Source organism: Ceratosolen solmsi, unplaced genomic scaffold, assembly GCF_000503995.2.
Source record: "Ceratosolen solmsi marchali unplaced genomic scaffold, CerSol_1.0 scaffold3, whole genome shotgun sequence".
Classification (NCBI taxonomy): domain Eukaryota; kingdom Metazoa; phylum Arthropoda; class Insecta; order Hymenoptera; family Agaonidae; genus Ceratosolen; species Ceratosolen solmsi.
In genome coordinates this window covers 2,950,735-2,964,854 of record NW_011948428.1, presented here as the reverse complement: position 1 = coordinate 2,964,854, position 14,120 = coordinate 2,950,735, and the positions used below count along the sequence as shown (strand labels likewise).

Here is a 14,120-nt window from a genome sequence, read left to right as displayed (position 1 = left end):
AACTGCGCGAGCCTCTATTTCTAGATTTCCTCGTCCGCAGCATCACGAGCGTCTCCGTGTATACACGGACGCTTTTTTCATCGTCTTTATCTCCTTTTTTTTCTTCTGTCAACTGTCGGCAACGATCTCGCGAAATCCTAAAAGAATGGAGAATCGTTGTGTAAGAAATCGGAATGAGCCCTCACACCCACGAGACTCCTATAGTCATCAAATCAATTTTATTAAAAAATTCCAACTTAAATAAAAATTTTGTTATTCATTTTCAGAATTTTCATTAAATTTTATTAAACTAAAATAATTACAATACATTGGTAGATAATATATTGATGGTAATGGATGTTTTAATATTTGAAAACCTTATGGAACTTACGATGGCAACGGTAATATTCTCACAATCATAAATACTTTTTGTATGCAATCCCATGTGTATATGTACGTAAGTGGTATCTAAAATTGCATGAATAAGTGTGCAATTGTGTGTATACTATATGTATAAACATTCAATTCCTATTATAAACAGACTATCCTAATTTAATGATTTGAGATTTAATGTAACAAAAACATAGTTTAAAATAAAACTTCAAAGTGTAAAACTGGAAAAATAAGTTTGTTTTAAACAAATTTTTTTTCTTTTTCATTTAAACGCTTATTCTTAGAAATAGAATGATTGCAGTAAACGCTTTGTCAAAAATATAATAAAGACAAATTATTTGTTAATATTAGTTAAGATAGTATGTAATAAAATTAAAAAATTAATATTATATATAACATATATTTTGCAAATAATAATTAATCACATATCAAGTTGAGCAACTAAAATATTTAATTACTTGAGTTAAGTGTTAAAAAGGTAATGATAAATATATTTATACTTTACTGCAATAAAATTTATATTTTATTTCCGAATCGTTTCACTCATGTTGCCCCAACAATCTTTACTTTTTGTCATAAGTAATACATATTAAAGTTGCATTTACGGAAAAATTAAAGAATGAAATATTTGATAAGTACATGCTGGCATAAATATTTAAATAAATGATAGTCGGAAAATATTTGTTCCAAACTTTTGGTATATTACATTTACATTATATTATACATCATAATTACATTATTTTATGATAGAAAATACTTTAATTATTAAAAGTATGCGCGTTCAAATTTATGAAAATAGTGTGCGCACGCGTGCGTGCGCGTGTCTGAAAAATTGTCATTAATAGTTAAATATAAAATTAAATATGTGTTAAAAAGAAAAAATAGATTGTAAGTGAAGGGGGAGGTGAAGCTAAAACTTGGGTAGGTAATTTATTTTAGAAATATGGAATCGCGTGTTGATGCGTCAAGTCCTATATTGACTATTACGTAAAACTTAAAAAGGAAGAAATTTAACGTAGATTAAAGTATCTGCAATTCTAAATTACGACAATTTATTCACAAGAAGAGGATTAATATACGATTAAGCTAACGGCTTTTATAGTTTTCATAAGCCATTGCTTACAAACACATAATATTAACGACCTTAATCATATATGTTTTATCAAGTCTGCGACTATACGTTGCAAATTTAGAATGATCACTTTACATTTAACTGAGCTCATTAAGTTAAAATACAAGCATATTTATAGTTTGTGTATCGTCATTAAACATTATGCACTTAATTTTATCTAAAGACAAAATATGATCAATATTTTTAGACATTTGATATTACGATTTAATGGGTCAAATAACGTTGTTAGACAGTGAATTATCTAACCAACTCTGCTGAGAAAAAAAAACAACATTTTTTTTTTATATATGTGTTTATACATTAATAAATACATTGATTAAGGAGATTAATATCAAAGATTAATTTCTAAATGTAATATTAGTAACGACAATTAATATTACATAATTTAATAAATAAAAATATAATATAATATAATATAATAGATTTTCCTTCTTTATATCGTAAGACACAAGTCGCCGTTAATTACAAATAGAATTATGAAAAATCAAAATACGCATAATTGCTGTGAAAAATCAAATTAATGATTTAGACAGAAATTCTAACGTTAATTACAGTTAGATTCCTATTTTACGTGAAATTGTGATTGTTTATACTGGCATATTTAATTAGCGATTATTATTATTGCATCGCCAGAACTACTTAGAAATACGTAATACAAACATGTGCCTGTGATGTGATTAAATTAATTTCGATTTGAGGATTTTAAATATTTATCATTTGTAACGCTTCTCTCATAATTATTAGTTTTACATTTTATTAAAAATCTAGTAAATGTAGGTTTGCAAAATGTTTTTTTTTTTTTTTTTTTTTCATTATCGACGGCTGCTTACATTATTAAGTACATTAATCATATTAATAAATTAATAGATACCCGATAAAATTGTTAAATTACAATATTGCGATATAATATGACAATAACATTATGTATTAATAAAGCATTTTCAACATTGACAGTACAATGTCTTTGAGTCAGTAATGTGAAAAAAGCTAAAAATGTAAAATGTATTATACGAAGGATAAATTTTTCGAGATTTTTCTCGCAAAAGTTTAATCATAATTCAAGAAAAATCAGTAAAATTGACGCTTAAAATAATAATTCTTCTAATGATGAAAAATAATTCTTCTAATGAATTTAGAATTTTTTTTTAATTATTCAAAATTTTGACATTTGAATTTTGGCGAATTTTAAAATTAGTATATAAAAGTAAAATATTAAAATATTAGTATATAAAAGTAAAATAAGTAAAATTTATGCTCAAATATTTTCATACGTTTGAAAATATTTGAGCATAAATTTTTCCCAACAATGGTACAGCAATTGCTTGATTAAGCATTGGAATTAAAATATTTGGTTGAAATACAAATTTCAATAATTTCCCTAATTTCGTTTAAATATCGTTGAAAAAATGAAAATAGTCTTATAGAAGTAAGGAGTATTCATGAATTTCTACGATAATTCAATGTATCACTATTAGAAAGACAAAAGAGTATTTATTCCAGACATGCATAAATTATTTGGTTCAATGGACATCATTTTCAAATATTTTCCTTGATTTATTTGACATTTAATTATTAAAGAAGAAATGTAGTTGTAAAATGTTCAAAATGTGCCTCGGCTTCCTTACACCCAAAAGTAAAATTGAATTAGAAATCGATCGAGTTAATCATCAAGTTAACATATACCGCACGCAAACTAAGTCAGATATATTAAATGTAAAGATCCGAATGCACAAGATTAAAGATTAAAAGTTAATTAATCGCTTCTTTATGGTATAATTTGGTCCGAAAAGCGAGTGGTCAAAGGACCGAGAGATCGCCTCACTTATCCAAAATCCTCCCCCCCCCCTTCCTCACCCCCCTCCTCCTACACCACCTCCTCATCCTCATTATCCTCCTCCTCGTGCTCATCCTCATCCTCATCCTCATTATCCTCATTCCTCTTCCTTAATCCATTCTATCGCATCCCTTCGCGACCCTTCGCGTCCCTTCGCCATCTCCGCGCAGAAGATGGCGTTTACAATCGGGGCTCGACATCCGCGCGAATAAGAATTCACGGCAGTGCAAAAGCTGAAGGGCCGCGATCAGCCTTTAACGGATATTTCCTCGACAATTAGATCTCGCAGCAACCGCGAGGAGTCTAAAGTTAGCGCACCACTTCATTGTCGAACGGTGCCGAGGCGATGCTCGAAGAAGCCGCTGCCGCACGCGAGGTCGTCGAGTCTGATCCTCGTATCATCATCTCCATTCTCCTCGGGCTCGTCGCCTCGGAGCCCGGATTTCGGGCCCCAGGGGGAGTAGGTGCTTTTCCAAGAGCTTCATCGAGCTCGTAATATCGTGGATGGATTCGAACCTCTATGGATTCGAAGCTCCGAGCGCCCATCCCTGATATATTTGCTATCGAGTACTTTCAGTCACTCGGATCGGCTATCATGGATCGGCTAAAATCTTTACCACGAAACTGCCGCCACCACCGCCTCGCTTTTCCAATTTCCATTAACGTGAATGTGATTGATTCATAATCGCTTTGTGAGCAATTTCATAGACAATATTAATACACAATAGTTAACCAATAGCGAGAGCTCATTTACTTCATTAATGCCAACATCAATATCTATTGTACATAGAGCGAATTCTTGGATTGGGATTGGGTTATTGCTTACTTATCTAATAATAAGATATTAATAATAATCTAATTTTATAGAATAAGATAATAATTATGTTTTTAGCAGAATAATCAATATGCCTTAGTAAAACGAGGGGGGTGGGGGGGGGGGAGGGAAATAAACTAAAAAGAAAGAGCAATACCAAGTATTTGTAGGAGTGGTGGAATGTTTCTGTTTAGAATTCATCCTTTTGGCCTTTTGGCTACATAGTTGTTTTCTTTGGCTCAAGAGCCATAAGGGGAAAAAATATTTTCACAGATTGAACTCGTAAAGGAATTTCATTTTTAAAGTACCAAAAATAACACTATTATTCACAAAGGCAATATTCGTTTCTTACGCAGTCGCGTTGAGACGAGAGCGATTTTGCTTACCAAGTGGCGAATTCCAATTTTTCGCTCACGTCTAGTCAACAAGCCCGACCATTCTCCGTCTCTTCTAATCTGGATAAATCGAAATCTCCGTAATTCGCGATCGACGAATGCTTGTAGAGAAACAAAATCATCGGCTAATGATTGCATTTACATAATGGTCGACGCCCCCACCTGCCACATTGCGAAAAAGTGACGGCGTAGGAGTCGAGCCGAGGGAAGCCGAGTGTTATCGAAGACGCACGAGCCAGAGTAAGTATAGAGATGGAGGAAATAAGACGATTAGAGTCGAGGAAGTGAGCGTGTGACGGGGCGGGCCACTCGAACTTAATCTACCGGGGCAAAAATAATAAGGAGCTGCTCCGTGCCCGCGTGTATTAATAACCCGAACGACTTGGCACGAGGCGACCAGAGTCGTGTCTCACTCTCTCTCTCTCTCTCTCTCTCTCTCTCTCTCTCTCTCTCTTTACCTACCACTACACGTCTGCTCGTCTACGCGAGTACGCATATTGCAAGCTCGGCATGTCACGTGACAGTAGCGCAAATCCACGAGGGCTGGAATGGCCACTTGAGATGTCGAATAGAGGAACGATTGCGATCTGCGCGAGAGCCGCGATGATTTATTTCGCGTGTGCCGTTATTACAATCAACTTCAAAATTCAATGACTGCGCCCATTGCGCGAAAGGGAATAGAATTTTCATTTCTTTCGAGTAATTATAATACGATGCTATCGATATTGCAATATACGGATGGATATTGCCATTGTCAGCTCTCTCTCGGATTTGGAAAGTCAGGCAAGTTGCATTATACACTCGAGTGTCAATTGTAACAGTTACTACGATTTATTATTATTTAAACGACTTTTTTCAGCCTCCCACGATTATTTAAGTATTATAATATCAACATAACCTCAATTTTATCAACAGTAAATAGGTCCTTTATGACGATTCGAGCTTTGTGATTTTTTTTGGAGATTTTACGACACAGGACAATAAGCATCGGAAAAAAATATATCGGTAATTGCAGTATCAATGGTTTAAAATTAAAGAGAAATTTAATAAATTATTGCGTTTAAAAACGCACTCGAATATGGAAAAACCAATTGCATGTCACCTGTATATATATATACATATATATATATATATATATATGCGTATTAAAAATATGGCAAAACGATATTTTCTTAAAATACCTGTAAATAATATTTAGACTATAAAGTAACGAATTTTCAGAATTTATGAAAAATTAAAAGACACATAAAGCTGTATTTATTTATTAAATAAATCTCATTATAATTTGCTCTATTAGTAGGTTATATATAAATCAAACCAACGTTTGATTTTCGAAAACCAACGTATATACTGTAATATTCGTATATATATATTTGTTATAAATTTTTCTTTTCTTTTCAGACATTCATAAATAATTCAACTATTTTGAAATTCACTATAATTTCTTAATTTTCTCATTTACATATTCGTCTTGCATTATATAATACAGCTTTTGCAGCATTGCAATGAATAATTTGTTTAAAACGTTTGTTTCAGAAAATTACGAAAATTAATCGTCAGGCATTTAATTTATTTAAAAGCTTTTTCTAAATTCTCAATATATTACTCTGTTATATGTTAAATTGTTTCATAATTCCAGTACCCTATGAATTTTTATAAATTTCAATTTCAGATAATTTCTTACATCTATTTCAAGTTGATTCCAAATAAGCTATATATGCAAAATTAATCTAAGAAATATTTTCTCCTATATTTTAACAATAAATAAATAAATTTTATATGTAATGCAAGTTTTAGTGAAATTAAAAGTTATCATAATGTAATAATATAAATATTGAAAATAAACTTATAATCTTACGAATACCAATTACAAAGGATTTTTTAATATTTATATATATATATATATGCATATATTAGTTTGTCATAGAATTGCAACAATTCATAAATACATCGATTTTCAACGAATATTTCACATTTAATGTTGTTATTCATTGTGATTATACAGTGGAGTGATACTCAAGACGTTGATAAAAGTGTAAAATATAAATGAATGAAAAAACACCAACGATGTTTAAAGTTCTTTTATTTCAATTCACTTGTAATTTTGGCTATTGATATCCGACGGTATCGTCAATTGACCAATATTTATCTTGATAAGGCATTCGATAATTATAAAATTTCGATACACAATGCGCTGCCTGCCAAATAAATAATTTTCTTTAACAATGAGTAATCAACAAGTTATTTTATAATTATAACAATTATCGATAATACAAGTTCTACTAAATCGCTCGATTATATCACAAGGATATTTTTTTCAACTTATTCTCAACAATGAACAATATAGAATAACAACAAGAAAATGAGCAGTCAACTAAAAGCTTATAATAATAATTCATTGGAGAAAGAAAGATTAAGAAAATCCGTATAAATATTTGTAACGTACACAGCAGTGTTACCATTTAATCGTTCATATATTTGAATCGCGTAACATCTCATAGTACTCTAATACTTTTTATTTACAAAGTCGATTGAATTGAGTGAACGCTCTCTTAAGAGGACTCTGAAGCGTTTGTTTGATTAGCATTAAAAATCCGATTTTCGACATTGAGAAATAATATTGTTCTACATCACCATCCCCACTCCGGCCGCATTCCATTTGACCCCGTGACATTTAATACCGTCCCCATTGCGACTAATCATCGCGTTTCCCACAAAGCGCAAATTCGACCTTTCCTTAACAACATTATAAATGCATTTTCAACATTTTCAACAATCAAGGCTTGAAACTCGGCGACCCTCGCATCAGCGACAATAATAACCCATCTACCGAGACTCGTGAACGTAACGAGCCCTTTCTCAACTTCGTAAAGGTCCTTCTTAAGACCAGAGAAGCCAAAGATAAGATGCAGCAGCACTGGCACCATTAACGCGCTTCGCTTTCCCAACTACGCTCCCATTATTCAGGACGCTATCACGAATGATAAGCAAAAACAAAATAAAAAAAAGCAAAAAAGAAAAAGAAAGATTATCGCATCCCCCTCACCATCCCGCCAATCCGCCAACCCACCCTCTCCGCCGCTCATTTAGCGTCAAACACTGCAAACACTCCAGAGTACTCTTAATGCCTTAAAGGAGCCCGGGCTCTCTCGAGATGATGATCGGTGCAGCGTCAGCTCGGGACGAGTCCCCGGAATATATTTCGTCTCGTCTTCCAAACGTCACATCCCTGTGGTACTCGGATGCTCGCAACCTCAAAACATAATAATAATTGACTCGCGAAGCGATCGAGTATCCAAAAGACTCTCGCTACTGCACGGGTAACTAACAGCCTCGACGATTAAAGTGATCCGGGATCCCGGACGAGGCTCTCCGTCGATCATCGAGCAGATGATGTTCGAGACGGAATTAAAAAAAAAAAAAAAAGAAAAGAAAAAAAAAAAAAACTCCTCCAGGGAGCTTGCATCGGCATGGGCTATCGGCTAGAGATCACTAAGAAGCCGAAAGCGGGTCTGACTTCATCGGGATAGGTATCCTCGTGGAAACGGTATCCGCGTTATGTCTCGATGGTCGACCGAGCCGTTACGAGCGGCAGAATGAAAGTCTCGATGGGCCCTTGATTTAAGGGGTCAGCCGACGACCGGAATGCTCGCTCCTCCTCTCGAGAGAAGCTCGAGCGTAGCTCCAGGGTGTGCCAGCGAGCGGCAACCTCGACGTCGAAGCCAGCGCCGGTGATCGCCTCAGTCGGTCGCGTTGGGATTCGTGTATGAGAATCCGCGGAAGACCGCTTGGTCCATGGAGGTGAGAATCTCGTCGGGCACGGGGGTGAGTCGGGGCCGCTCGGCGGTGAAGGCGGTGTCGAAGTACCGCGTGTCGAGGGTATGCTCCACCGCGGGCTTGAAGGGCGCCTCCAACGCTCGTCGCTCCAGCTTGTCCCAGGCGATCGTCTACAGGGAGGGCAGATAAACAAAACATAAGGAACACCCACAAGCCAAATTTGCTAAATCTAAACGTCTAAAAGTAGGTAAAAAGGACATTGAACAATTATCAACGCGGCACGTGCAAATTGACAATTTAGGAAGTTTAATCTAATGAAAAATGTAGTTAGAATCCACGAGTTTCGAGTTAATCGACGTTTATTTAATTTTCTCCTCATAGGTGGCGATGCCGTCGGAGATGCAGACAATGAGCATCGACTGGAACAATGCCGTAAGTACTAATGCAAAACAATCGTCTTATTGTAAATTACAGGTATTTTTGTAGAATGTATATGTCGATAAAAAAATCGATAAAAACTCGTGGTTGTAACGCGGCTACACAACGCACCGAGTCTTGGCGTGCGCGTGCTTACAAAAAGAAAAAATCATCATGAAATTGCGACGAGTCGTTGGGAGGGGGCAAGATCGATCGTAGCGATAAGGATAAGGATAGTGATAACGAAGCCGCAAATTAATAATTACACAGAAGAACGAGTGGCAGGCGATTTCGTGGCCGGGTATTCTCTTGCCCGCGTCCTTTTCCAGGAGGCAGACCAAAATATCGGTCGAGCTCTGGCTCAGGTAGCGCGGAATGAACGGCCTCTCGTTGCAGATGCTCCAGAAAAGCTCGTCTTCGTCGCAGCCTGAAAACGGTGACTGACCGGTCAGCATCTCGTATAGGAGGACGCCGAAGGACCACCAATCCACCGCTTGATTATACTTCAGTCCTTTTATTATCTGAAAGAGAAATGTCAGCATTAGTCAGTACTTTAATCGATTCCCCGATATATTAAGGCAAATATCTCGAATCGCTCGTTATTAACGACACGTTAGCGCTCGGATATTATAATAATTCAAAAATATATGCAGGCATGCTCGAACGTTCTTCCGACATATTAATCGTGCGTTAATTCTTTGTCGATTGGACGAAGATAGCAGATAACCCGTTTGATAATTATTTGTCGAACTATGTTATCATGACGGAGCACTGAATCTGTTATATCTTAAAAGCACTCGTATCGACGATCATAAGGCAATGTAGAATGAAAGATTTTCAACTTCCCGAATAATTGTTGAATGTTAATAAAATAATAGACAAAACCCAAAGATACAGTTATTTATTAATATTTTCCATTGCTTTCAGTCATCAGTTCGTTATTCGATATTCTCGTCGTAAAGACTATTTGCACTTTATGATAAATGCAATTTAATTCTCATGATTTTACTTTTTCAGTATGCTTAATAATGATTGAATGACTTGCTAAATCATTTATTGCACGCGGCGTACTATATTATATTCTAAAGTATATTAATAGTTTGATTTCCTATAAATGGAGCGAGAAGTAATCGATGAAATTTCTCAACACCACATGTAATACGATGTAACAGCATTATTGCTATGCAGTTGCAAAAACTGAAAAACGACTTTTATAAACTTATGAAATGCGCTTAATTCGGCACTCGTAATACCTTATTAGTATATGGCGTCGACGTACGCTCGAGATTGATTATTATTTTATTATTATGGATTATTAGTCAATTACTAATGGCAATGTCCATCGGTCGAACTAGAACGAGACGATCCAAGAATCATTCATTCGTCAACATAATTTATCGTCTAATATATAGTCTTAAACATTGGTAAAGTAAAATAAAACATAAAAGTCTTTGGGAAATCGCATTAAGGAATTATGAAAGAATAATGGTAATAATGATGTTTTGAAATGTTTGTGAAGGGAAAATTACGAGGCTGAATGCAGGGGCCCGTTATGTCAAGTTGGAAATGTAAAATAAATGGTCCGACGAATGTTGGCTTATTTTTTAAAAATTTTTCGAGATCCCGGGGCAAGGAATAGCGACCGAGGCGAATTAATATCGCGATATTTGCAGAGGTGGGCGTGAAAAGTAAATTTCCCAAGTCCAGGTCGAATGACATAGCAGTAGCCGTTTAATTAAAAGCCAATGATCCACGTCAACAATGATCGACTACAATGATCCGGAAATAAATGCAGTTCCCTTGACTTGGCGGTCACTTTAAGATGGATTAATGAAGGATTAGGCCGAGCCGTCAGCAACTCGAGCCGAGCGCAACTCACTTCGGGTGCCATGTAGTCCGGGGTGCCGCAAAATGTGTCGGCAGTCCTGTCCAGGAATATCTGTAGCTTGCACATGCCAAAGTCCGCGATCCTGATGTGACCCTCAAAGTCGAGGAGTACGTTGTCGAGCTTGAGGTCCCGGTAAACGATACCCTTCTTGTGAAGGAATATAAGGCCCGACCAGATCTCCGCCGCGTAGAACTTGGCCCTCGGCTCGGAGAAGCGGCCGCTCTTCTGGATGTGGAACATGAGGTCGCCGCCGTTGAGATACTCCATCACGAAGAATAGGTGGGACTCGGTCTGGAAGGTGCAAAAGAGATGGCAGAGGTAGGGATGTCGGGTCGCCAGTGTTAGGACTTTCCGCTCGATCAGGGTGCACTCGACGTCGTCGTCCTCAAGGACCACGTCCTTCTTCAGGCACTTGACGGCGTAGACGCACTCGGTACCTCGAAGCTCGGCCAATAGAACTTTACCGAAGCTGCCCTTACCTAATACCTGTTGAACAAAACACTTTACTTCTCCGTTTTCTCATTCTGCTCCTGACAATTTAATATAGAACAACTTTCAATAACCTTTTTAACAATTATTTAGCACACGAAAAATTGAAAATTTAGCCGTATTACATACTCGTAATATATTGCCTGAGTTATTGCACATTAATATGAAAAAATCCAAACACTATTAAAAAATAGTTTTCAAAATAATATAAATATATATATATTCTTTCTATCGGCATCTTATCGTCAAGTATTTAAATAAGTAAGCAGCTAAGTAAATTATTTTATTATTTAATGCAAAGTAATTAGTAAATTTTCTTTTAACAAATACAAATGAAAAAGTGCTTTAACGAGATACTTTGTTTTTCTTTCACAAGTTCATTATTCAATGTTAAACAATACGTATACATATATTTGATCATATAATATATTTATATTTTTAACAATTATTAAAGTTGATCGACGTTGATGTTAACTTGAATATAATTGATATTATTTAATTTAGGGCATTAAAATATTTTAAAAGGCCAGCACGTGGGCGTCGAACGACAGGCGAAGATGAATTTTACTTTCTTCTAAATACTTGAGTGATTGCCTTTATGAAACATTCGAGCTTTAAGTTTAAGGAACCTACTCTAATTTTACTGGTATTTTAAACAAATTATTTTCATTGTTAAACTAAACATCAACGATGAGAACCTGTACAAATTAATATAATGCATTTTAATTACGAAAGCGTAAAGCGTTTAACAACTTATTATCATATACTTAACTATTTATGTCCGGCAAGAAATGAACTTGCCAAACGATAAATTCTATTTAAAGATATAATCGATAGAGTTACGCCTAGGCAATTAGCGTATATATATATATATATATATATATATATATATATATAAGCTTATATTAGAAATTAAGATGTTTTATTTAATTAAAATGCATTTTTTAATTCTTCTCTGTCACTCACAACTCACATGGTTTACAATGCTCTCGTCGCTCTTACAATTATACATGTATATATATATATATAGATGTTTTTTATTATTTTTTATTTTTTTAAATTCTTTAACTTTTAACATAAAAACTCAACGTCCATGGATCTTTTAAATCTACTATTATATAAAAGCCGCGAACTTATGTTTGAACGTTTATTTCAAAATTCAACGAAACGCAAAAATTACAGTCTACAGAGCTATGAATATCGCTAACGAGAACTTTATTTTTATCAAAAAATACAATAAACGCTCTCGATTTCGGTAAAAGAAAAAAAAGAAAAAAAAAGAAAAAAGAAAAAAGAAAAATAAATAAATAAATAAATAAATAAAGGCAAGGCCTTATGAAATGAGAATGAATTCTAACGGCTTAAGTTCTAAGAAATCATAAGAAAATGGCGTTACAAACCTTAAGGAAATTAAAGTCCGTGACTTCGTACTTCTTGAATCTTGGCAGATTCGTCGCCGGCGGCGTTATCCTTCCGCTATGCTGATAATGTTCGGCCTCGGCGTTTCGCTGATTGTCCGAGGATTGGGATGGTGCTGTTTAATCGTGGGAGAGACGTTCGTTCAATCGATACTCGTTATTTAGGGACGAACATTAGTAAGCAAAAGATAATCTAGACATCTTAGGTGACGTGACGTCTTTGTTAGGTGACAGGAACGTTGAATTACATTCATAAGCTCTGTTGTTAGGCACCGATTTATACGTTAAAATTAAAAATGCTTGTTAATCGATGATATTATAGTTGGTGTGCAAGTGTACTTGACATAAGCGCCTATTGTGTAAAAAAGCGTCTAAAATTTCTTACACTATCATACTTAGTTATTATAAGTGCGACAAAGATAGTTATTCGCACGTGCTATTTTAATGGGCCAACGCTTTCTTCACTTTTCATGCACAGCAGGAAAAAACAAACCAGTGGCTGTACTCTCTCATTTTGTATGATAAATGCAATTAAAATTAAGAAAGAATAATGCCAATAATGGAAGCTCAAACGTATTGGATTGCTTATTAATGTTAATGATCTTCGGACACTGGCAAAGCTCGCTGGTACATCTCGTTAAGTACATCTAAATCCACAAATGCCCTATTTATTATCCACCGCTCTTTTCTTCTCGGTGCATTCGCGAGTTTGGAGCAGTGGATGCGTGACGAGGTGTCGCAAGTCACCGGCCAATCGCGAAAGATAAACAACTCGCGCGGTGGCCGCATCTGCAATGCTAATAATTAACGGTCGTCGGGCGGACAATTGGTCGAGAGGGAGGATGAGCGGGCGCGCGCGCAAGCCAATTCACACACACGCTCGGCCGACAGCGTGCGACGCGTCGAAACCGGCGGTGGAACATTGCCGATTCTAAAAATATTGATGCCAGTACAGCCGGGCTCGTCCCTCGCGTACGTTTGCCATTTTATCCTACTCCTCTCACCTTTCCCTGCTTGTCTGTCCCATCCCGTCCATCCCACCCATCGCCGCTCTTTCCCGTGCGCGCTTATTGGCATGACCCACGCCATTTTTTTGCTCGTGCGTGGGCGATGCGATTGCGATTGCGTTTAGGTAGCCGAGGAAATACTCGCTCCGACCGACCGGAAAAAACAAAATCGACTGCTGTTTATGAATGTGTTTATGTAAGCGCTTGAAAGTACGAGATACTTGGAACAATGTTGAGTGACGAGGCTTCGCCTATATTATTTTTTTTCCGCTTTTTCCGCGCTACTCTCCTCGGCGCGGCGAGGTTAGTCGAAAATTTTCCGAATTTTCATCGCGAACCTTGACCGGCCGTCGTCGTCGAGTTGTTTCATCACTTTCGCTCGTTTCGGCTATTTCCGTACTTTAAATTTAATCGCTCCCGCTACTTGGCGCGAGCATATATTACTCGTTTTATTTATTTTTCTACTTAAATAAATGCATGCGCTGCGATTTCGCTTAGCCTAACACTAATGAATTTTCCATTCGATTTGGCGTCATTCTCGAAGGCTTTTCTTATTTTTACAACCCCCCCCACACAC

At 36.0% G+C, this 14,120-nt stretch overlaps 1 protein-coding gene across 1 annotated transcript; it reads right to left on the bottom strand.

The window, feature by feature from the left end:
• Positions 1–7,980: 7,980 nt before the first annotated feature.
• LOC105363695 (Protein kinase C delta) lies at positions 7,981–13,625 on the bottom strand. Its single transcript, XM_011501446.1, has 5 exons — positions 13,541–13,625; positions 12,519–12,652; positions 10,621–11,115; positions 9,008–9,262; positions 7,981–8,494 (listed from the first exon to the last, which is right to left on the bottom strand). The coding sequence occupies exons 1-5, from the start codon at positions 13,623–13,625 to the stop codon at positions 8,288–8,290; spliced, it is 1,176 nt and encodes a 391-aa protein (XP_011499748.1). The 3' UTR covers positions 7,981–8,287.
• Between the last annotated feature and the right edge of the window lie 495 nt (positions 13,626–14,120).